The sequence below is a fragment of the Aulonocara sp. 'chitande type north' Nkhata Bay genome, linkage group LG14, assembly GCF_057382095.1.
Source record: "Aulonocara sp. 'chitande type north' Nkhata Bay isolate Kocher_YH1m ecotype deep benthic linkage group LG14, A_spYH_male_GT1.1, whole genome shotgun sequence".
NCBI classification, from domain to species: domain Eukaryota; kingdom Metazoa; phylum Chordata; class Actinopteri; order Cichliformes; family Cichlidae; genus Aulonocara; species Aulonocara sp. 'chitande type north' Nkhata Bay.
In genome coordinates, this window is record NC_141357.1 from 17,880,731 (window position 1) to 17,906,486 (window position 25,756).

The following is a 25,756-nucleotide window of genomic DNA, read 5'->3' on the forward strand; positions in this document are numbered from 1 at the left end:
CTTCCACAATTTTCAGCCGATTTTCACCGTTCAAATTTTAAACTATTCTGCTATTTTTGCTCTTTCTTGCTACGATTTTTGCTATTTTTAACTATTATACTTTTTAAAATATTCCACTTTTTTCCTTTAATTTGTCCCATTGAAATGAATGGGAAACTTCTGCAATTCTGCTAAAATTTGCTTGTTTTTGAAACTTAACTACTTCCTCATATTTTCACCTAGAACAACCATTCAAACTTTAAAATGTTCCTAAATTATTGGGCTATTCAGGTATGATTCAGCTTTTTGAAATCTTTTACTGTTTTACTTTTATGCCTCTTAAAGTTTTGAGTTGCAAAATTGTGATTTTTCACAAAATACATGCGTTGTTATGGTTGCTATGCTCTTGGCTTCCAGTGTGCCACTGAAGGTTTTGCAATTTTCACTTCATGTCCGAACAACTTCTTGCTACTTGCTCAATTTTCACTCAACTTCCACAAATTATACATCAAAACGTAGGTATTTTTGCTGGCTTTCAGAAAATGTCACTATCATTGTTGTGGGATTTATAGAATTTTTGCAAATCTCCTCAGACCAACACAAGGTCTCAAAACTTTCCATATAAAGTCAATGGAGAGCTTGTTCAAAATCATCGCTGGATTTCTGTAATGAGAGGCATATTCGAATCGTCATATCTCCTTAACGAAGCAAAGTTAAGACATGAGGCTTGTCCCCGAATATCTTCAGACACCCCTGACGCTCACAATTCAAGAATTTCTTTCTCACCTATTACCGTTCTGAAATGAGTTGGACTTGTTTGAGGGTAGGAAATTCGTCCTTCGCTCAGATTTCTTCAGATTTAAAACTCTGGAAATGAACCACTTTTTTCTCTCGTCATAACTTTTTTTTGGATTTCCACAGAGACCTGAAAATTTCCATGACTGTTCACCAAAGCCTGCTGTCTCTTACGGTGAAAGAATGATATCGATACTCCAAATAGATTTCGAGTTACAAAGCGTTGTTTGAGGGCAAGTCAAGGCAGTTTTTGCTTCGCTCTACTCAGTTATGGTGCATTAGAAGTCAAATATCTTTAATAATTCATATTTTAATGATAAATTGTAAACACTGGAAGATTCCCCCATCTCTTCTGAACAAAACGGTGTAAGAATGACCGCTCTAGCCCCTACGGTTTGGAAATTATGGTCATTTGTTTGAGGGGAGTCCTCACTATGAGAAATAGGCTGCAATAATCCTGTGCCTCTCTGTGCTGCGTGTGTAAAAAGAGGCACATGTTTTGGCGGGAAAAAGTACACAGGCTCTCTGATTGGTGGATTCAAATTCAGCAGCTCCCAGGCTGACCTAGAAACTTACTTCTCTCTCCCTGTGCATTTTTTTGCTGATTTTTTCATTTAACAAGTATATTTGAGGGACCCTCAGCATGTTCAGCATTTTTTCAGCTGTCCATTTTGCTTTCCCAATTTTTCTGCTTAACTGATTACTATTGTGCTAAATCATACTATTTCTGCTATTTTATAAGATTTGTGCCTAATATAGTATTTCTGCTAAATTACAGTATTTCTGCTTTTTATACTATTTGTGCTAAAACATAGTATTTCTACTAAATGTAGTATTTATGCTTAATCATACTATTTCTGCTTTTTATGGGATTTGTGCCTAATTATAGTATTTCTGCTTTTTATAGAATTTTTGCTCAAACATAATATTTCTACTAAATGTAGTGTTTATGCTTAATCATCCTATTTCTGCTTTTTATAGGATTTGTGCTTAATATAGTATTTCTGCTAAATTATAGTATTTCTGCTTTTTATAGTATTTGTGCTAAAACATAGTATTTCTACTAAATGTAGTATTTATGCTTAATCATAGTATTTCTATATATTTCTGCCAGGTCTCCAGGCAGCCAATCCTCTGTGAGGACTTAGACATTCAAATTTTCAAATCAGGGCCTGCACGGTTTCCCAGCCAATCATATATGTGTCCTGAGGCATTCAAATTTGCATATTGGGGCCTTCATGGCTTCTAAGCCAGCCAATCATATCTGAGGGCTGAGGAATTCAAATCCACAAATCAGGGCCTGCACGGCTTCCCAGGCAGCCAATCATATATGTGGCCTCAGGCATTCAAATTTGCATATTGGGGAATTCGTGGCTTCTAAGTCAACAAGTCATCCATGTCGTATATCTCTAAAAATTCACATTTTAATGATAAATTGTTAACACTGGAAGATTCCCCCATCTCTTCTGAACAAAACGGTTTAAGAATGACCGTTCTAGCCCCTATGGTTAGGAAATTATGGTCATTTGTTTGTGGGGAGTCCTCACTATGAGAAATAGACTGCAATAATCCTGTGCCTCTCTGTGCTGCGTGTGTAAAAAGATGCACCTGTTTTGGCAGGAAAACGTAAACAGCCACTCTGATTGGTGGATTTAAATTCGGCAGCTCTCTCCCTGTGTGTGTGTGTGTGTGTGTGTGTCTGTGTGTGTGTGTGTGTGTGTGTGTGTGTGTGTGTCTGTGTGTGTGTGTGTGTTTAGTGGGAGAGAGAGGACCCTGCCCTTATTTGGCAGCATGTCATTGTAGGATTTAAATTGAATATAGTTAGACTGGTTGACTGGATTAGAGCCTGTGTTTGTGTGTCCCTCTGTGCATTTGTGTTTCAATAAGTTATTACTATTCTGCTAAATCATAGTATTTCTGGTACTTTTCGGTACTTGTGCTAAATACAGTGTTTCTGCTAAATCATACTATTTCTGCTTTTCATAGGATTTATGCCTAATATAGTATTTCTGCTAAATTATAGTATTTCTGCTTTTTATAGGATTTGTGCCTAACATAGTATTTCTGCTAAATTATAGTATTTCTGCTTTTTATAGGATTTGTGCCTAACATAGTATTTCTGCTAAATTATAGTATTTCTGCTTTTTATCGGATTTGTGCCTAACATAGTATTTCTGCTAAATTATAGTATTTCTGCTTTTTATACTATTTGTTCTAAATTATAGTATTTCTGCTTTTTATAGGATTTTTGCCTAATATAGTATTTCTGCTTTTTATAGGATTTGTACCTAATATAGTATTTCTGCTTTTTATACTATTTGTGCCTAATATAGTATTTCTGCTAAATTACAGTATTTCTGCTTTTTATACTATTTGTGCTAAAACATAGTATTTCTACTAAATGTAGTATTTATGCTTAATCATACTATTTCTGCTTTTTATGGGATTTGTGCCTAATATAGTATTTCTGCTTTTTATAGGATTTTTGCTCAAACATAGTATTTCTACTAAATGTAGTGTTTATGCTTAATCATCCTATTTCTGCTTTTTATAGGATTTGTGCTTAATATAGTATTTCTGCTAAATTATAGTATTTCTGCTTTTTATAGTATTTGTGCTAAAACATAGTATTTCTACTAAATGTAGTATTTATGCTTAATCATAGTATTTCTATATATTTCTGCCAGGTCCCCAGGCAGCCAATCCTCTGTGAGGACTTAGACATTCAAATTTTCAAATCAGGGCCTGCACGGTTTCCCAGCCAATCATATATGTGTCCTGAGGCATTCAAATTTGCATATTGGGGCCTTCATGGCTTCTAAGCCAGCCAATCATATCTGAGGGCTGAGGAATTCAAATCCACAAATCAGGGCCTGCACGGCTTCCCAGGCAGCCAATCATATATGTGGCCTCAGGCATTCAAATTTGCATATTGGGGAATTCGTGGCTTCTAAGTCAACAAGTCATCCATGTCGTATATCTCTAAAAATTCACATTTTAATGATAAATTGTTAACACTGGAAGATTCCCCCATCTCTTCTGAACAAAACGGTGCAGTGACCGTTCTAGCCCTTACGGTTAGGAAATTATAGTCATTTGTTTTGAGGGGAATCCTTAATGGATAATGTTTATATATATATATTTGTCTTTAAAACATCTTTGCAGACTGACTGTCCTGGACTGGTTGTTGTTGTTTTTTTTTTCAGGTCTGGTGAACTCAGCTCTTTGGTGTTGGTGTTCAGGAGTAGAGCCTTCTAATAATATTTATTCAAGTTATAGATTTAAAGTTCTGCGAGTTTTTTCTGTAGCAAATAAATATTGTATAGAATATTTAAAATCACCTACATTTTTGATGTTTACAATGCCCATTGTGTGTAATACTGGAATTTCCTACTACCCGTGAACGCCTCATCTTTTACCTGACTGCCGGACATCCGCCTTTCCGCACACTTCGCTGAGTCCGCTCTGGGTGAGTGCTGCTGCTCTGCTTCTCCTCTTCTCTCCTAAATGTTTATAGTCTGTTTGTGTGATTTAACGAGTTCTTTTAGTGATTTATAAAGCCAACCGAGGTATAACTCATATTAGAGTAACACAGTGGTTGCTTTTTCTTAGTGAAACTTTGTCATTTTTGTATGTAAAAGGAGTGTTTGATGAGCTAACAACCCGATGCTAATGCCTAGCACTCCTTTGAGCCCAGTGTGAAATGAAAATTTGACTGTGAACCACGGTTATTGTGTTGTTTTATTAATTACATTTGGTGTGTTTGTCAGTCTGTTACATAAGGTGCAGTTAGTTCTCTTCACAAATCAGTTGGTTAAAACAGCCTCATTCTTTATGCTGTAAAGTTTTTAACGAACCGCCATCTTAGATTCAGTGTCAGCTGTCGGCAAGATCAAAGGAGCCATTTTACCGCCTTTGACCGAACACGGGAGAAAAAGAGTCACGTGTGTGCAGGTCTTGTGGGTTAATTAAGACAAAGGAGGGGGGGAGAAACTGAGGATTAAACATAGGCTATGTCCCCACATACACGGGTATTTTTGAAAACGGAGATTTTCCGTTTCTGTTTTAAAAAACAATCCCGTCCACACATTAATGCAGAAATGAAGGAGAACGCTGCTAGGAACATGCCAAAGCAGCAGGTGGCGCTAGATTCCTAACCGTGTAGAAATGTTGGCCAATCAGAAGTCTAGAAGCCTCGGTGGGAAATGGTAAACAAAGATGGGGCATAGAAGCAGAACCGAGTCATATCTGTGGGGGGACAGTAACTGTGTGCGCATATGTAAGCATTTAAACACTGCAGAGAGAACAATTAACAGTAACCGTATTGTAGAAATGCATTTCACCGAAACAATAACGTGGCGCACAGTGTGACGTCAAAAAAGGCGCTGCGTTTTCTCCGTTTCCCTGTCCACACATAAATGCAAAAACGGAGTTTTCGAAAATATTCTGGCAAGCGTTTTTAGTTTTTCAGTGACCGAAAACGCCGTTTAAGTGTGGACGAAAGGTGCAAACGCATAGAAAAATCTCCATTTTCAAAAGTACCTGTGTACGTGTGGACATAGCCCAAGAATAATAAGAACTCCTAATATGTAGACTTTAATTTTTAAGAACTGTTTAACAAGGCTTGTTTGTGCCAACCTAAATCTGCAGCACAGTTTAAATTCTCACTTTGTGGGAAATTAATGAAATAAACAACAGCCCACCTTCACATAAATAAAATATGGCAGTATATTATTATTAGTATGGTACATAGATATTTATTTTAAAACTACAGCATATTTACTATGATACTATGTGCAGTTGGTAATATTTTAGGAAGTAGAATTTGAATGCAGACCACCTCAAATATTAAAGCCTTAAAAATATGTCGTGCAGTTTTTCATGTATGAGTGTTTTGCAATCTTAAATGAGATGTAGACCAAAGAAAACAGAGGAGAGTTGTTGTTTGTATTCCAGCTGTAGTAAACAAAGAAGTTTAGTGAATCTTTTTGACAACAGAGAGTGATGCAGTATTGATGCTGATTTGAGTTTTCTGATCCTGTATTTTTGTTCTTTGTCTTTTGTTACACAGAGTGAAATAAAGCTTGGTTTTGCCTTTGCTGGTAAGTAAACAGTGATTGTAACTGAAGCAATATGAAATTGGGATTGTGTAACATTTTTAGCAATTTACATACAATAGTTTGGCTTTTTGTGATATCTTGCCATTTGCTCATGGGCAAAAACACATTTAGGATTTATAAGCAGTAAAGCCCCCCCCCCCCCCCCCCCCCCCCACTAGATCTCTGAGTGTCCCTAAAAATGTCCCTGAAGTTTAATAGGCCATTTATGTCTAATTTTAAAGGCTTATCAAAGCATTTCTGTAGTAATTATTGTTTTTATTACACATGTTAAGGCCATTTGAGACTCTGCAATTAAATTTTGCCCTCTTTAGACTAAAGTGAGTTCATTTTGTCTGAGGTACAGTGCTGGGAAAAGTCTTTCTTCCTTGCAGATTTATTTTGTTCATGCTTTTTTGTCACATGTTTCAAATCATCTAACAGGGATGATATGAATAAATACAAAAAAGCATTTTAAAGTGATGATTTCAGGTATGAAGCAGAGAAAACCAAACCAGAGCTATCTGTTCTAATGTGAGAACATGCTGGTCTCTAATACCCAGCTGTGGAAGCCCTGATACGAAGAACTACCATCAAGCATTTATAGTATCAAGTATTATTTGTGATTGTTGCACGCTTTGAAACTGTGATGTTATCATTTGATCAAGTGTGCAGTGCGAGCAAATCATTGCTTGTGGTATCTGCTGTGTTATGTAATAGCACCAAAGTATTAGAGCTTTACGTTAATGAGGAATTTCTGTGGAATTGCAGATGGATAAAACGACACATCACCTTAATAAAGACAGAAATCTTTAATAAGGTGCAGAAAGAGAAGATGGGGTGTTTATAGTAAAGCTGTTGTAAACAAAGAATTTAACAGATTTTTTTTCCCACTACAGATTGTGATGCAGTATTGACTCTGATGCTGATTTCAGTTGTCTGATTCTGTATTTTTGTTCTTTTGTTACAGAGTGAAACAGAACTTCGGTTTTGCCTTTGCTGGTAAGTAAGCAGCAATTGTAACTGCAGTAATATGACATTGTCACTGTGTAACATGTTTAGCAACTTACCTAACGTAGTTTGGTTTTTGTGACATTACCATTTACTGATGGGCAAAAACAAATGGTCAGAATTTATACCTTGTAGCAGCAAAGGCCCCACACATGACCTCTGACTGTCCCTGAAGTTTAACAGGCCATTTGTGTCTGATTTTTATGTTTGAACACAAACAACTGTTTTTATACAGTTGTTCATGTTCTCCGTTTGTTTATGGATTTACCTAGCAGACATAACTATGAACGCATTTTAGGTGAGTTAGTGTAAGTGGTAGCTTAAACACTTAAGAGCACCACAGTTGTTGATTTATATCTTCACTCATATTCTGCTTATGTATTACATTAAAGTCAGACCACTATAGAAGTATTTTTGCCTGAGTGAACAGAAGTGGTACGTTAAACATTTAAGCAATAATAAAAGACTAAGAGAACCAGAGTTGTGAGTAGGCAATGTTGTGTATGTTAAAGCCTGTGTGTAATTTATGTACACTAAGTTTAAATCAGTTTCTTAATAAGTTGCTTGATACAATGTGTTTGAAAATTATATATAAAAGGGAAATATTGCAAAATACAAAAAGATTCCTGCCAACAGGTACAATGGAAGGACTTTTTATTATAATTTTTAAGAAATTAATTGCAAAAATGGCGTGCCACTGTTGTTACTATAACATGTCAGAATTTACATGTATTTTAGGATTTACATATTCAGATCAGAACTAAAACCTAATGAGGTTTTCCGTTGATTCTAACAGTTGTGGTTTTTCCACACTTTATTAAGCACTGACTTGTGATAGAAAATGATGGAGCTAAAAAGCCATAATCTGTACCAACAAATATTGGTGCCTCTTCTTTGCACTTCTGTAGTATGCATGCCTTTATTACACATGTTATCGTCATGTGAGACTCTGTAACTAAAGTTTGTCCTCTTTAGACTACAGTGAGTTCATAAAGGCTTGAAGAAATTGAGGATCTTACTAGTTATTTCATGTCACAGTAAATTGGATTGTGTGTGAAGAGGTTCAACAGTGTAAGTCATTAAACAGTGATCTGATGTGTTGTTTCCTTTCTCTAGGATACTGATCTGATCGTCGCAAGTCTGGTAAGTATAGGTTTTGTCTGCAGTACAGTGCTGAGAAAGGTCTTTCTTCCTTGCAGATTTATTTTGTTTATGCTTTTTTTCACATGTTTCAAATCATCTAACAAGGATGACCTGGATAAATACAAAAAGCAGTTTTAAAGTGATGATTTCATTTTTGAACCAGAACAACCTGGTCTAATGTAAAAACATATTGGTCTCTAATACCCAGCTGTGGATGCCCTGATAGCAACAATTACCATCAAGCATTTACAGTAACTGGTAATGACTGGTTTACATCACTGGTTGATTTTGGTCCACTGTAATTTCAGAATTGTCTTAATTAGATCCAAACAGGACAGGCAAAAAAAGAAAAGAAAAAAGTCTTAATTAAGGCCCAATATAGGGTTTTCAAGTCATACCAAGTACCACGGTGGTTAGCACTGTTGCCGCACAGCAAGAAGGTCCTGAGTTTAATTCCAACATCAGGCCGGGGTCTTTCTGTGTGGAGTTTGCATGTTCTCCCGGTGTTTGCGTGGGTTCCCTCCGGGTACTCCGGCTTCCTCCCACCGTCCAAAGACATGCAGCTTGTGGGGATAGGTTAATTGAATAATCCAAATTGTCACTAGGTGTGTATCTGCGAATGAATGTGAGTGCGAATGGTTGTCTGTCCCTGTGTGTTGGCCCTGCGACAGACTGGCGACCTGTCCAGGGTGTACCCTGCCTCTCGCCCTATGACAGGTGGGATAGGCTCCAGTGCCCCCTGAAAAGGATAAGCGGAAGCGAATGGATGGATGGATGGATGGATAGGGTTTTCAAGTCATACCAAGTATCTTAATTTCATTAAAGTCCAGACTGATTCGTTTACACCAAGTGTTTTGTTTCATTCATTCAATTGGACTTGCTTGTGTGCTTCAGATCCTAAGTGTGATTAAACTTAAGCCCAGGACCTGATGAGTTGATGTAGGTCCTGAAGTAGTAAAGGAACTCTGGGACATCACAGTAACAGCACCATGTTTGACTTTAATGCTGGTGTTTTTCTCTCACTATAGATGATTCAGTTTAGTGCAGTTAGTCAGCACAGCTCTTGGTTATCATCGAGATATTATTAGGCAACTTGTTTTTGCCTGTTCAGCTACAATATCTGGGAGCGTTTTTGTTTTCTGGGGTCTCCAGATCCTTAGAAATCTCTTTGTAAACCTTTACAGAACTATATGTGTTTGTTTCACATTAGAGCAGCTCACGACTAGCAGTTTAGGGACAATTAAATATTCACATAGGGCAGGGGTCTCAAACTCCACTCTTCAAGGGCCGGTGTCCTGAAGCTTTTCCACGTGTCCCTGTTACAAAACACCTGAATAACATTTGTAGGTCATTAGTGAGAGTATAGAATTTGACTGTGTTGAAGTGGCATCCCCGAAGACTGTTCAAATTTAAGTAATTTAAGTGTTTGGAAAAATGTACTTCTAAAAGTACTTTCATTGCATCATGTTCATTCACTCATGAGCTGCTATAACATGAATCAAATGGCTGAATTACCACCTCAGCATGCAGTCACGTTCTGTAGAGTTTTGCTAATGACCTACTAATGTTATTCAGGTGTGTTGCAACAGGGACACATAGAAAAGTTTCTGGACACCAGGCCTTAAGGACCAGAGTTTGAGACCACTGGTGGTAGGGCATTGTGGATTTCAAAAGCTTCTTCCCTTAAATCACTGCCTAAAAACTGCTTTTTGTAATTTGTCATAATGACTTGCAAAATATAGGTGGGATGAAAACATAAACATAAGACATTTTATAGTGGCCTGATATTTTTATCAAGGCTGTTTTTTGAAAATAATCCTGCCCTAATTTACAAAAGATGAACTGTCTGAAAGTCATGTTTGTTTGTTTGTTTAAGAAATGTGGGAATCTCCAGCAAAGATCTTACATGCAACAGCTCAGATACAGCACTCACTTCTGTTCTTTTTATCATGAAATGATCTACAAAGAAATGATCATCATACTAAATTTTGCTAATTAGGCCTTTATATCAGCTATGATAAGTTTATTATAGATTTAGTGTAGTGCTTATTGCTGTGTATCAAACATGCCCCAAATGTGACTGAAATATGTAGAAACTGCTGTGTAGAAACTAGCTGTCTCCAAATTTCTCATTTTGCCAAAATTCATACAGAGTGACCTGAAACTGTGCTGTAACCTCAGTGTGTTGGTTTTGTTGGACCATTTAATATTTACAGTAAGTTACTGTAGCAGCACGTCTTAGTTTGAGTTTATAGACTTAGTTTATTGTTTTAATAGAATGTAAAAATGTCCTTATAACAGTTCCACCATCATTTGTTAAACATTGTCATTCTGTTCAGTCCAATAATTTACTGTAGAAGTCTTTAGTATTTAAAGCCCTACATGTATTGTATTTTTGAGATTATAAGGCATAATGTCAATAAACAAGCCTGTTTTTAAGGCAGATTAAGCCAAACAAACAGTCAGATAAGTCAAACTTTATTCAAGTCATTCACAAACAACTCTCAACACTGTTCAGTTGTAACACATAAAATACAGAACAATACACTCACTTTTTCAGTTCATTCCTCATCCACAAATCCATCAAACTCTTCATGGGTTGATCAGTTTGAAATCTGCTTCTTAAGCATGTCTCTTAGCACGTGCCAGGTCCTTGTACACACACCATAATGTTATGTTGAAGCACCGTACGAATTACTCTGCGAGGGTCCTGACTATGGTAGCCATAATGCTCTGACAATACATCAAGCAGCGCAGCTTTGTAGCTTACGAAGTCTTACTAAAATATTTGACAGAATTTTGAGCGCTGTGTACCACAGAAATCCCGTTTGAGGTCAGTAAGCATAACCAGAATTGATACGCTAGGCACATTGTATGTTTTTGAGATAATGACAGGATTTTAGGTGTGCCATATAGTCTGAAGAATATGGTAAATCCAAGCATGTTGGAAATATGACTAATTCCAGGCCTTTTGTGTCTTACAGGTGACCTGCTGCAGAAGATCCTCTCTCTCTCTATCATTATAAGCAATTCTGTCTATCCTATCACTCTCCCAACTCTATCTAATTTGAAAGCCATTCTATCTTGTATCCCTCTATCCCTACTGCTCTATCTAATTTGAAAGCCATTCTATCTTGTATCCCTCTATCCCTACTGCTCTATCTAATTTGAAAGCCATTCCATCTTGTATCCCTCTATCTCTACTGCTCTATCTAATTTGAGAATCCAAGTTTTGAGAATCCTTTCAGAATCCAATTTTCAGAAATCCAAGTTACCAGAACTTGATCTATCTGTTACAGAATTCTGAGAGATCTCTGCTCTCACTGCTCTTTCTTTCCTGTCATTAAGCTCTCTCACATTCAGTCATTTTGCTTTAAATTACAAGTTGAATATACAGTAGTAGAATTACAGTACAGTAGAACTTATAGTAGAAACTACTTACACAGCCCTACATTTGTCATTTTAATTTTGCATTAGACTTTAGTTTGGACTGCTAGTTTGGCTTACTTTGATCAATTGTATAAAATATCACCTTTTTATAAGTTTATTTGTAATAAGATAATCTGGTTATTTTGTAATACATACATTCAGATAAATAAATCAGATCCAGTCTGTTAGTCTGTTTCATTGGCTATAACATTTGACTGCAAGTTTATAGTATTATTATTTAAGGACAAACCCATTTTGTCACTCAGTGTAAGTATTCAGTCAGTATTGTCATCGAGAAGTGCCTGAGGACCCAGACTTCCTGTTTCCTGACTGCTGCAGAACATCCAGCTGAAGAAACCCCGTTTCTAAAAGAGCTACAATAAAACGGACCAAATTGTTTCCAGAGAACTTTGAATTTCCTTTATTTTGAGTTTGGAGTACAAATCAGCTTTTTAACATCTATTCATATATTCATAAAAACATTTTATAGTATAATAGTACATTTCTCAGATTTAACAGTAACTTAAGGAGTTATAAGTTTTTCTGTGTTTCAAGGTTCAGTTTTGTTTATATTTGTGTATAACCACATATAAGCTCCAGATTGTACTTCAGCAAAATGCCAAGAAAAAGTCAAAGGTCGCAGTCCCTGAAGCTTAGATGGCAAAAGCAGAAAGAACAGGTGAATGTTTCTCAGAGCAGTGAGCAGGTAAAGGTGTGTGTTTCAGCTTTTCCCAGCACAGAAGTGCAGAGCAGTGTTCAGACAGCCACAGTGTCTTATGCAGATGTGGTAAAGAGAAGTGTTCCCTCAGTGTCTGTCCCAGAGCCTGGAGTTATGCAGGTAATCCAGACTAAACCCCAGCTAACTGTACAAACACAGCATGATGGACAAGCTCCAGGACAGTCTCATGTACAGGTTACAAACAGTGAAAGTCCACGAGTGAGTAGCGTCTGTGCTTCCCGAAGCCAGGCCGCTCCTAGGTATGGAAAGTACCGGAATCAGCAATGCATGGCTAACAGTTTGGTTTTCCTGTCATTCTTACACGAGGATGAATTTATTACCAGAGCAGATCTAAACCGTGTGTTGGACAAAGGCCATGCCGTCTATTCAGATGCCAGACTGAGGTTTGTGAACAGTGTGTTTCTAGCCTGCGATGAACTTCCCTCAGTTGTTACCAGCCGCACACACGAGTATCAAGTCGACATGTCTCAGTTTGCTCATTACGGCACATTTGATGGTACAGATCACTTTCCGAGCCTTGAACAGGGATTACAGTGTTTGGCTTCAGACGTTCGCTATGCTTTGCTAGTCATGGGAGGAACAGTCATCGCTGTTAGCAGGCTGACTTCAGGTGAATATGCATATTTTGACCCTCACCCCCGTAAGTCTACTGGTATGCCATTGTCGCTAAGTGTAAGTGGTGGAACTGCAGTTATGTTGAAATTCACACGTCTTAATGACATGATTGACAGGATCAAACGTTTGTACAGAATGTTCAGCATCGCACCAAGCTGCACTTATGAGCTACAGCCCATCGAGTTTCACAGTGAAAACGCTGCTGACCAAAGAGATGCTAATCAAACCACCGAATACAGACAAACAGCTACAACTGTTACAGCACCAGCTTTAAATGAAGCCGTTCATGAAATAAACTCCCAAAGATCTACTGACCAGACACAGAAGACTGTGAGAGACACTTTAACGACTGAAGTGACATCATCCAGAGTGGATTATTCAAATGAGACAGCTGCTACTGAAAACAACCATCTTCTTTCTGAGTATTTAGAAAAAGAAACATCTGCATCCTCTGTGAGAGAAACGCAGGTAACATCAGATTCTGTTCCTCAGAATGATTCAAACACTGCCTACTGTTTAACTAATATAACAGAGGAACTCTCAAATAAACTGCTGAAATATAATAAACAGCAAAGGAGAAAAATAAGGAGAAGATTATTAGCCCAAGAAAAAGTACCACAGAGAAAGGAAAATCAGAAGAAGAAAGAAAGGCAGATGTACAGGTTTGATGAAAGCTTCAAGACAAAGAAAAAAAACTCAACTAAGAAGTGTAATGATCCTGATCACAGACAGAAAAAGAGCATGTACAAAAATGAATTGTATAAATTAAATGCTACCTATAAGGAGAAACAGAGAGAACATTTAAGAAAGATGTATAGGGAAAGTGCTAAAATTAGAGAGAGAAAAAGAGAATGTGTCATAAGGACATATAAAGACAATCCCCTATTCAGAGAAAAGCAGAAGGAACGTATAACAAGAACATATAGAGAGTCTCCCATATTCAGAGAAAAGCAGAAGGAACGTGTAACAAGAACATATAGAGAGTCTCCCATATTCAGAGAAAAGCAGAAGGAACGTGTAACAAGAACATATAGAGAGTCTCCCATATTCAGAGAAAAGCAGAAGGAACGTGTAACAAGAACATATAGAGAGTCTCCCATATTCAGAGAAAAGCAGAAGGAACGTGTAACAAGAACATATAGAGAGTCTCCCATATTCAGAGAAAAGCAGAAGGAACGTGTAACAAGAACATATAGAGAGTCTCCCATATTCAGAGAAAAGCAGAAGGAACGTGTAACAAGAACATATAGAGAGTCTCCCATATTCAGAGAAAAGCAGAAAGAGCGTATAAGAAGAATATACAGAACTTGTGCTGGATTCAGAGAGAAACATAAAGCTTACATGAGGTCATATGTATATAACCTATATAAAAAAAGCGAAGATTTTAAACAGAAAAAACGATCTTATATGACAAAGCGGTATGGAGAAGAAAAACAATTTCAGCAACAACACAAGGACAATATGAGAGAACGAATGAGAGTAAAATATTGGAACGGTTTTTCTTTCAGACAGATGCATAATATCAGATGTGCAATGAATATAAAACGGAAATATCGCCAGATGCATCGACCAGCTGAGAGTTTACAGTGTCATCCAGAGAACACTTTAATGAATGAGGCCATATCTCGTTTCAGATCCAACATTAAGTCAGCACCATCTTATGTTTGTACTGTTTGTCTAAAAGCTTCTTTTCCTAATCAGGTGAAAATCTGCAAAAGAGAAAATTACTCAAAACACCAGACTGTAGCTCATCAGTGCCTAACTGGTAAATTTGTTCATGTGTGTGATGAAGCATGTCATGATCACTGCAGCTTTCCTGTTGAGAGAAAAAAAGAGTATATCTGTCACACATGTCACAGTTCCCTCAAAAGTGGATGCATGCCCAGGCTTGCTGCTGTTAATGGTTTAGAACTGCAGGATATTCCAGCTGAACTTTGTGATCTCAACATTCTGGAGAGACATCTGATTGCCAAATGCATACCATTTGCTAAGATTATTCCTCTTCCAAAGGGGAGACAGAGACTCATACGTGGTAATGTGGTGTGTGTACCATCTGAGGTCCAACAAACAGTTGACAGTTTACCGAGGATCAGAAGCCAATCACAGATCATGAGGATAAAGCTGAAAAGACGACTGTGCTACAAAGGCCATCAGCTGTTCCAGACTGTCACCTGGTCTAAACTCATTCAAGCTCTGCGTAAACTGAAACAAATTCATCCACAGTACACAGATATTATTATCAGAGATGATGCATTGCTTTGTGATCCAACGTTACCTGATGATGACAGCAGTGATGAAGCCAGCATGGCAAGTGATGATTATAATGAAGCAGATTTAATGGAAATTGACAACTATGAAAAAGATGCCCTTTTGTGTGAAAGTGAGTCTCAAAGTGACCAAGATATTAATATGCAATCCTGTGATGAACAACCAGAGGAACAAAATCCAGATGAACCAGAAAGTGATTTGAACAATGGAGGTTTTGCTCTAGAAAGTTGTCTGCAGCCTGTTGACATTTCAGAAGAGATTCTCTGTTTCACTGATAACACATATTGTGTGGCTCCTGCAGAAAGAAACAATCCTGTTAGCTTCTTCAGAACTCCTCATTTGGAAGCCATGGCATTTCCTGTGCAGTTTCCTACTGGTCAGAATACACTGGATGAAAAGAGACTTCTTAAACTCACACCAAGTGCTTACTTCAAATCAAGGCTTTTCAACATTGATGCAAGATTTGCTAAAGACACAAATTACCTGTTTTTCTCACAGTTTGTCACTGAAATACACTTGGCTAATTCCAGTATGACGATACAGCTAAGGAAAGGTAAAACTATGACCAAAGATGGACGCAAAATCACATCAGGAATGTTACAAAGTAAGACAGAAGTAGAGAAGCTGGTAAGAAATAAAGATGCAATCAGATTTATGCAGCCACTCAGAGGAACTCCAGCTTACTGGCAGAAAACTACCAGAGATCTATTCAGCATGGTTCGCCAAATAGGAACACCTCAGTTCTTTGTCACTTTCTCTGCTGCTGAGATGAGATGGCCTGAAGTGATTCAAGCAATAAAGAGACAGCAAGGTGAAGAGGTTGATTTTGAAGCCCTGGACTGGTCAGAAAAGTGTGAAATTCTAAGATCAAATCCAGTAACCACCATGCGAATGTTTGATAAACGTGTTGAGGCTTTGTTCAGAGATTTGCTTTTTTCTCCTGCACAGCCCCTTGGTGAGATCATTGATTACTTTTACAGAGTTGAGTTCCAGCACAGAGGTAGTCCACATATACACATGTTGCTGTGGATTCGAGAAAAGGTAGAAGCAGATGTGGATGACGACCAAACTGTCTGTGACTTTGTTGACAGATACATCTCAGCTCAACTCCCTGATCCAGAAAAACAACCTGAACTGCACAAAAAAGTCACTGAGCTACAAAAGCACAGCAAAAACCACACAAAGACATGCTTTAAGAGTGTGAACTCTGGTTGTAGATTTGGGTTTCCCAAACCACCAGCCACAAGAACAATGATTGTGAGACAGGATGAGGATTCAGACACTGAAGCTGCAAAAGCCAAACTCAGACCTTTGTTGAACCTGCTGAAGGAACCTGAAGCTGCTTCCCTCACCATAGAGCAGATTCTGTCACGATGCAACTTAACAATGAATGAGTATGAACAATGCCTCCAAGACATAAACAAGAAAACAGCTCTGATTCTGAAACGTGACCCAAATGAGTGTTGGATCAACAATTACAACCCAGACCTGCTTGAAGCCTGGAACTCTAATTTAGATGTCTCATTCATTTTGAATGCCTATTCATGTATAGAATACCTCTGTAAATATATAACAAAGAAAGAATCTGGCCTCTCTGAATACCTGAAGACAGTTATTGACAACTCTGATAAGAACACCGTCAATGAGTGTGATGAAATGAGAGCTGTGATGCAGGCTTACTCAAAAAAGAGAGAGATCAGTGCACAGGAGTGTGTGACTCGAGTCTGTGGCCTAAAAATGAAAAAATGTTCCCGCAGTGTTGTATTTGTACCAACAGATGATAACCCAGTAAAAATGAGTCGGCCCATGAGCTTCCTGGAAAGCACAACACACGACAGTTGTAATATTTGGATGACAAGTTTGAGTGATAAATACAAATGCAGACCTGAGACCCCAGAATATGAGGAAATGTCACTGGCTGATTTTGCTGCCTTGTGCAGGTTGGTGAGTGGTCCAAATGAAGGAAAAGATGTGCTTCCTCTTCTAAACCAGCTTGGATTTGTACAAAGGCGAAAGAATGATAAACCAGCTATAATCAGATATTACCACTGTTCACAGGAAAAAGATCCTGAGCAATATTATGGTCGACTGTTGAGACTTTACCTTCCACACAGATCAGAGCAGGAACTGAAACCACAAGGGTTCCAAACCTATCAGTCCTTCTACAACTCAGGTTTTGTACGACTTCCATGTTCAGACCACAGTGAGTCTGTGAAAAGGGTTGTGAAAAGAAATAAAGACAAGTATGAGAAGAACTCTGAGGATATTGAGAGTGCACTGGAAGAGTTTGAACAAAATAGGGATGTTGTGATTGATGAATGGTGTAATCTTGCTCCTGAATCTGAAGTTGTGAGGCTGCAATGTGATGAGAATCTTCCTGAGAGACATTCTGATGATGAGAACGAACAGGAGAATGTCCCCGACTACAGTCGTCAGTCTGATGCTGTAACAGAGATCAGAGCCATCAGAGAACAACCTGCAGTAGATCCAGCCGTGGTACGTGTAATGTATCAGAATCTGAACCAGAAGCAGGCCTGCGTGTTCTATGCCATAAGAGACTGGTGTATTCAGCGAGTTTGTGGTTTGAACCCAGATCCATTTTTCTTCTATATCAATGGTGGTGCAGGAACTGGAAAGTCACATCTGATTAAGTGTATTCATTCTGAAGCATCAAAGATCCTGAGCAGACTGCCTGCTAATGCAGAAGAAGCTGACATATCAAATCCAACTGTTTTACTGACTTCATTTACCGGTACAGCAGCTTTTTCTATCAATGGCTCTACATTACATTCTCTACTGAAACTACCCAGGAGTCTGAAACCACCCATTCAAGGACTTGGTAACCAACTGGATGAAGTCAGATCTGAGCTGATGAATGCTGAAATTATTGTTATTGATGAGATTTCAATGGTTTCAAAACCCCTTTTTGCTTATGTGGATGCAAGACTGAAACAAATCAAAGGCACTCAGAGACCTTTTGGTGGAATGTCAGTTTTAGCTGTTGGAGATTTTTACCAGCTGCCACCAGTGCGACAGTCTAAACCTCTCTGTGTTTACGATCCAGAACAGATTGACCTATGGCAGGAACATTTTCAGATGATCACTCTAACCGAGATCATGCGTCAGAAAGATGATGTGGCCTTTGCAGAGATGCTGAACAGGATTAGAGTCAAAGAAAAGACAGATGAGCTTTCTCAGTGCGACAGAGATTTGTTGTCACAGGCTGTGACTGCACCAGAAGAATGTCCAACTGAGGTCTTACACATTTATGCCACCAACAAGAATGTGGAATCCCACAACACAGATACCCTGAAGAAGCTTCATTCAAACATCATAATCATCAATGCAGACGATTTCCAGAAGGATAAATGTACAGGCAGAATGGAACGAAGAGACAAACCATTTACAGGTGGGAGAAATGATTTACCTGACACTCTGAATGTTGCTGAAGGAGCTCGAGTCATGCTGACCAGAAACTTGGACACACTAAACGGTTTGGTCAACGGTGCTTTTGGTATACTGGTAAAGGTGGTGAGATCTGAAAATGATGGACACATAATTAAACTGGGGCTCAGGATGGACAACCGGCAGCCTATGAGACACAACCGCAGTGCTAATGCAGCTTCTGATGATCTGGTTTACATTGAGAGAGCAGAGGAGAGTCTGAAGTTTAAAGGAGCAGTACGCAGACAGTTTCCTGTAAAGCTAGCATTCGCTTGCACAATTCACAAAACTCAGGGTCTTACAACACAGACAGCTGTAGTTTCAATGAAGAACATTTTTGAACCAGGTATGGCTTACGTTGCTCTCAGCAGGGTGACGTCTCTCAGTGGACTCTATTTGCAGGACTTGGATGAGAAAAAGATTTACGCCAATCCCGAGGTAACTGCAGCGCTCCAAACCATGAGACAAGCCAGTGTTGAGGAAATGATGCCTCTTCTTCAGGTCAGAGAAACAGCCAGCAGACTTGACACTCTTACACTGATCCATCACAATACAGAGGGTTTGCCATCTCACATCAGTGACATCAAGAGTCATCATGAAATGTGTTTAGCAGATGTTTTGTGTCTCACTGAGTCTCACCTTCAAGGCTCCTTTGTTGCAGACAGTCTTCATTTGGATGGCTACACCATGTTCAAACGCAACAGACATGTGTCCTACACAAACTTTCCTCACATGGCCAGCAGAAGTGGTGGGGGAGTTGTTGTGTATTTGAGGAATCATTTTCAGGTTCAGGTAAAACAGTATCTGCATAATGTCACTGATCTTGAGTTTTTAGTGTTGAAGGTTCAGGCTCCATTCCCTGCACTCATTGCTGTTGTGTACAGACCCCCTGACTACAGTTTGACACCATTCATGCAAAACCTGGTAAGTCTTTTAGATTCACTTGAAATAATGGACTGTCACCCAATAATTGTGTGTGGAGATTTTAATGAGAACCAGTTGCAGAGTGGAAGAAAACAGATTCTGGAGCAGTTTCAGTCGAGAGGGTATTCACAGCTGATCACTTCTGGCACTACAGACAAGAACACCCTGCTTGACCTCATTTTTATTTCTCAGCCACAGAAATGTCTATATTCAGGTGTTCTGAGATCATATTACAGTTACCACAACCCTGTCTTTTGTGTCCTGTCCTCGAGCCAATCATGAAGTCGTCTGGTGAGTTTTGAAACAATTACAGATCATGTTTGTTACAGAGTTTACTGATTGTAGAGCATGAAAAATATTTTTCATTGAAAAAATTGTCTTCCCTACTCTGTCTGTAAGAAGACCCTTTCTTATTGCAATGTTATTAATCATTTCACCAAATCATTGCTGAACTTCATGCAGAGCAGAGAACATCTGCTATCATGCACCTCTGATCTGAAATGTGCTGCAACATTTATTAAACCAACATCATTTCTTTTATTCTCATGTTTTAAATGACTAAATCTTTTTACTGTGACGTATGTAGCTCAACAAACGAGATCTTCCCCTCCAAGGGCTTGAAAATATGAAATAGTAAATAAATAAATCCCACATAAATGCAGGTATTTATTATGGGTCACATGAATAAATACAGACAATTATATTTTCTTGATTATAGTAGCTTTTGTAGAATCAAAAGTTTTTGTGATGAATGAGTTTTTGCTTATCATGTTTTACAGGTAAAAAATGTCAAAAGTTATAAACTATCTTTAGGCTACCAGAGATGTCTATAATGATACATTATGTAGAGAAAAACATTAGTACAGCTTACAGAATATGTATAAAAACTGATTTAGAAGTAAATGGATAGTTTTCTGAAAGTTCCCGACTACAGTTTAACACCACCCACCCAGATCAGCCCCCAAGTGTCTATGTAATGCTGGTATGGTGTGTGAGTTTGACTTGGCCTTTATCCGGGTGGGTTTGGGTTTGGGTGGATAAAGGCCAAGTCAGAATTCTCTGAGCAGCTGGAAAAAGCTGCTAATAAACAAAGACATCAAAAAGTGTGGGCTTTAGGTGTAGCCCCCGCTTTCTGATGCACTAATTAGACTTAGTAACCGACACCCCATACCAGCATTACATAGACACTTGGGGGCTGAGCTGGGTGGGTGGTGTTATAAGCACGTGTTTTGTTAGATATATTTTTTCAGACACCATCTTCATGAACTGCTGAGCCAAACCTGATCCATCAGTGCTGGACTGCACAGATAACTACATGCCACAAGGAGACTGCTGTTTTATGAACTGCCATACCAGTGTGTCTTCAATGGAGAAGATGACACACCCATCACCTGACCTCCTGCCTGATCTGGAGACCATCATCATGCTACCACACTACACACCTCTGAGACCATCAATGATGACTCATACTGAGGAAACTGTATTTCCTGTCAGAGATGCTCAGTGATCCTCAGAGCAGAGAGAGGTATCATTCTTTATCTTTGATAAAAAAAAAATGTCAGTGTTTTTAATTCAATTAATTAATTAAAATCCTGTTTATTGCATAAATAATTCCACACTCAAATGATTATACTTGTTGACACTTTTTGAGTTTTAATTCACATTATGGATTACAAATCTATGCTTTTTCTACTCTGTCTCTCTGTGCAGGTATTGCTGTCTTCTGAGTTCTTCCGTGTCCCAACTGAGGCCTTCAAACCTCATTGCAGAGCTCATGTCTTTCCTCACCATCATGTGAGTGTGAGATTGCTCTGGATTCTGGTTATGTGGCCCGCAGCACCTATAAGGTATTTCAACATTGTTCATTGTATAACTTATTTGTAGTTTTTAGGGTTTCTACAGACAAAAAAAATGTTCCTTTTTCTGTATTTTTTAGAACAAGCTCGTCCAGTGTGCCTGCATTCCAGCTTCTTAGACTCTACGCAAGTGGACAGAGTATCAGTGTTTGGCCACTCTTACAGACACTGACTTCTGTCAATTCACTTCTACTGATCGGGCACCTCACTCCAGGAAGACAGAGGGCTGCAAGCCTGTCATCATTTCCAGTGTGGCTTTGTATTCTTGGGGTAGCATCAGATTTTTCCCACAAATATTCAAAGGTAACACTTGTTTTAAGCTTAGTTATTAAATCAAAAGTCTTCCCTTGTGTCATGTCTGTGAAGGTTCTCATGATGTCCTTTGATGTAGTCTCTCTCTTCACTTGCATACCCACTACAGAGGCCGTGGAGACTGTCAGAAAACGACTGCAAGAAGACAGCTCCTTGGAAGACAGGACCAACTTCACACCCGATCAGATGTGCACACTGTTAGACCTCTGCCTCACCACTACATATTTCAAATACAACGAGGGTTTCTACAGACAAAAACATGGCTGTGCCATGGGTTCCCCTGTGTCACCTGTTGTAGCCAACCTTTACATGGAGGAAGTGGAAAGGAAGGCTCTTGGCTCTTTCAAAGGAAGAGTACCCAGCCACTGGTAGAGATATGTAGACGACACCTGGGTCAAAATCAAAAGGCAAGAAGTGGAATCCTTCACTGCGCACATTAACGCCGTGGATAAAAACATCAAGTTCACCAGGGAAGACACAAAGGACGACTGTTTGCTTTTCCTGGACTGCGCTGTGCACATTGAAGAGAACAGCAAACTCAACATCGAAGTTTACCGGAAGCCCACACACACGGACCAGTACCTCCTCTTTGACTTCCATCACCCTCTGGAACACAAACTTGGAGTAATTAGGACACATCCCCCCCCCCCCGGGCAGAACATGTTCCCTCTAAGCCTGAAGGGAAAAAGAAGGAACACACACATGTAAAGGAAGCACTCAAAACGTGTGGATATCCTAATTGGGCGTTTATAAAGTCAGCAAAGATGCACAGAAAAGAAGATCAGATACCAGCGAGGGAGGATAAGAAAGACAGATGCAACAACATTGTCATCCCCTATGTACTAATTAGACTTAGTAACCGACACCCCATACCAGCATTACATAGACACTTGGGAGCTGAGCTGGGTGGGTGGTGTTAAAAGCACTTGTTTTGTAGATATATTTTTTCAGACACGGCACAGTCTCCTTTGTGGCAAAACCTTCAAACTTCACCATCCTCAGCTGAAACAACAACATCTTAACACCATCTTCATGAACTGCTGAGCCAAACTTGATCCATCAGTGCTGGACTGCACAGATAACTACATGCCACAAGAAGACTGCTGTGTTATGAACTGCCATACCAGTGTGTCTTCAATGGAGAAGATGACACACCCATCACCTGACCTCCTGCCTGATCTGGAGACCATCATCATGCTGCCACACTACACACCTCTGAGACCATCAATGATGACTCATACTGAGGAAACTGTATTTCCTGTCAGAGATGCTCAGTGATCCTCAGAGCAGAGAGAGGTATCATTCTTTATCTTTGATTTTTTTTAAAAATGTCAGTGTTTTTAATTCAATTAATTAATTAAAATCCTGTTTATTGCATAAATAATTCCACACTCAAATGATTATACTTGTTGACACTTTTTGAGTTTTAATTCACATTATGGATTACAAATCTATGCTTTTTCTACTCTGTCTCTCTGTGCAGGTATTGCTGTCTTCTGAGTTCTTCCGTGTCCCAACTGAGGCCTTCAAACCTCATTGCAGAGCTCATGTCTTTCCTCACCATCATGTGAGTGTGAGATTGCTCTGGATTCTGGTTATATGGCCTGCAAGGTATTACCTATACCTATACCTATAAGGTATTTCAATATTGTTCATTGTATAACTTATTTGTAGTTTTTAGGCCTTAACACAAAAAAAATGTTCCTTTTTCTGTATTTTTTAGAATAAGCTCGTCCAGTGTGCCTGCATTCCAGCTTCACAGAAAAGAACATCAGACACCAGCGAGGGAGGATAAGAAAGACAGACACAACAACATTGTCATTCCCTATGTAGCCGGTGTATCAGAAAAACTCAGGAGAGTTTTCTCCAAATACGACATCCCAGTGTACTTCAGACCCAGTAACACACTCAGACAGAAACTGGTTCACCCGAAAGACAAAACTCCTAAACACAAACTTAACATTGTGGTGTACGCTGTACAGTGCAGCGAGGAATGCCCAGACTTCTACATCGGAGAGACCAAACAGCCACTTCACAAGCACATGGCACAACATAGAAGAGCCACCTCCACGGGACAAGACTCAGCAGTTCATCTGCATCTAAAGGACAAAGGTCAGTCTTTGAGGATGCCAATGTTCACATTTTGGACAGATGGAGGAGTGAAAGAAGCCATTTACGTCCACTGTGAGCGACCATCTTTAAACAGAGGCGGTGGTTTATGACACCAACTGTCTGCCATCTATAATCCAGTTTTGAGTTCCCTCCCCAGACACCGTAACGTCCACTCACACCCTGGGAGTGGGCGTGGGTGATTTCCTGACCTCGGGAAATCACATGATAGGGTGGGGCCAGGTTTCACAATGAGCTCACCCGAAACCCTGGCTGATTGGGACCCACACCCACTTTCACACCTTGGCTCATGTGATTAGGTAGAGGATCATCAGGGGGTTCTTTGTCCCTCTTTGGGGGGAAACTCCCACTGGGTTTAAATCTGGGACTCTCCACCATTGACCCTTAGAACTGAAGAAGCTTCTCGGATGAGAGGTGAAACGTCTTCAAGGAACTCAAAGAAGTCCAGACGCTTTTCTTTCCAAGCTCCTTAGACTTCACTTGTGTTAATTACATTTTATTTGTTGTTGTTTTCTTTTAGATTTATATGCAGTGATTGGATGTGGTGGAGCTTTGTTAACCGTGTGGAAAACATCTGTTTGTGATGATATTTACAATGAGGCTTTAAGGTGACAGTTTCCATGTAATTTCAATCCTCTTACTAAGCAAAAACATGTTTGCAATTAACATATTTTTTCAGTTTTGTCTTTTGGATTTATGGTTAACATTCCTCTGTGACAGCAAATACTAAACTGGTCCAAGTAACCAGCATATCATTGGTCAAAGGCAAAAAGGACCACATGTCACACTAGCAATGAATTTTTGACTGTGTTTGTGTTAGTATAGAGTAGGTCTAACAGTGGTTTTCCACATCTGCTCTAATATATATAGATAATGGGTCAGACATATAAAGTCATTTTGAAAAGTTCATAAAGGTCATTTATATGTGTTCCTCTTTATCATTTTATATCAGGTCAAACAGCAGACTTGAGTTTTGATCAGGGTAGAACCATAACATTCATGCTAATGGTTCTACTGTTTACAGTTACTTTATGATGGATTTCACCCTGGTCACAGCACTATCTGAAAAGCTGTTAGAGGTAAAGTTAAGCCAATTAATACCTCATCATAAGTCACTCTCTAACGCAGGGCAGTGATTATTATTCACTGTAATTTATTCCACAACAATGTTCTTTATTTGATTCTTTAAATATGCACATCGATTGTTTAGCTGTGTGACTCTCCACACCTGAAATATATCACAATGTCGACTTCATTTCGACAGTATTTTGTAGATTGGTACCATATTTATCATCGAATCATCTTGTGCATTTATTAACTAAATGTTGTTTGTTTTTTTTTTGTTTGTTTGTTTGGGGTTTTTATGTTGCCATTTTTACATTTCACCAACTGTGTAAATTCTGCAATTTTACCTTGGTTTTGTTTCACATCAGTTTATCTGCTGGCTGGTATTCCTGTCTTCCTTCTCTCACCCCAACCGGTCGCAGCAGATGGCCGCCCCTCCCTGAGCCTGGTTCTGCTGGAGGTTTCTTCCTGTTAAAAGGGAGTTTTTCCTTCCCACTGTCGCCAAAGTGCTTGCTCATAGGGGTCATATGTCATATGATTGTTGGGTTTTTCTCTGTATCTATGAAGCGCCTTAAGGTGACTTTTGTTGTGATTTGGCGCTATATAAATTGAATTGAATTGGTTTTCTTTCTTTTCTAATGTTTCTGGTCATTTTTCACAGTTAAACAAGTAACTTTGAGGTTACTTCATCGTTTTCAGCTGTTATCTGTATAAATTTTTTTCCTAATAATTACATTTCTGCAAAATTATAGCAGTTCTGGTAAGTTGTAATATTTCTGCCAAGTTATTAATTTTTGACTAAATTATTACATTTCTGCTAAGTTGTAGCTTCTGGTAAACTACAACATTTCTGCTGAATTGTTATGTTTCTTCTAAGTTATTGCATTTCTGATAAGTTATTACATTTTTGCTAACTTGATGTTGTTCTGCAAAGTTATTAAAATTTCAAC

General features: G+C 38.8%; 2 protein-coding genes across 2 annotated transcripts; both read left to right on the forward strand.

The window, feature by feature from the left end:
• The first annotated feature begins 4,935 nt into the window (after positions 1–4,935).
• On the forward strand, positions 4,936–14,141 carry LOC147314396 (uncharacterized). The gene is made up of 5 exons (XM_086260382.1): positions 4,936–5,876; positions 6,841–6,872; positions 7,998–8,024; positions 11,009–13,770; positions 14,076–14,141. Exons 4-5 carry the CDS (start codon positions 12,070–12,072, stop codon positions 14,139–14,141), a joined length of 1,767 nt encoding a protein of 588 aa, XP_086116508.1. The 5' UTR covers positions 4,936–5,876; positions 6,841–6,872; positions 7,998–8,024; positions 11,009–12,069.
• LOC147314397 (uncharacterized) lies at positions 13,975–25,640 on the forward strand. The gene is made up of 6 exons (XM_086261318.1): positions 13,975–20,968; positions 21,154–21,290; positions 21,380–21,602; positions 21,721–22,907; positions 23,095–23,222; positions 23,335–25,640. Exon 1 carries the CDS (start codon positions 14,149–14,151, stop codon positions 19,723–19,725), a length of 5,577 nt encoding a protein of 1,858 aa, XP_086117444.1. The 5' UTR covers positions 13,975–14,148; the 3' UTR covers positions 19,726–20,968; positions 21,154–21,290; positions 21,380–21,602; positions 21,721–22,907; positions 23,095–23,222; positions 23,335–25,640.
• The last annotated feature ends 116 nt before the right edge of the window (positions 25,641–25,756 follow it).

Bases quoted from the DNA above. Each gene is read 5' to 3' on its own strand.
- LOC147314397 (XM_086261318.1), top strand. From the start codon at position 14,149: ATGAGGTCATATGTATATAACCTATATAAAAAAAGCGAAGATTTTAAA.
- LOC147314396 (XM_086260382.1), top strand. From the start codon at position 12,070: ATGCCAAGAAAAAGTCAAAGGTCGCAGTCCCTGAAGCTTAGATGGCAA. The intron at 13,771-14,075 runs GTAACAAGAACA...TCCCATATTCAG, and splicing joins GAGAAAAGCAGAAGGAACGT to AGAAAAGCAGAAAGAGCGTA.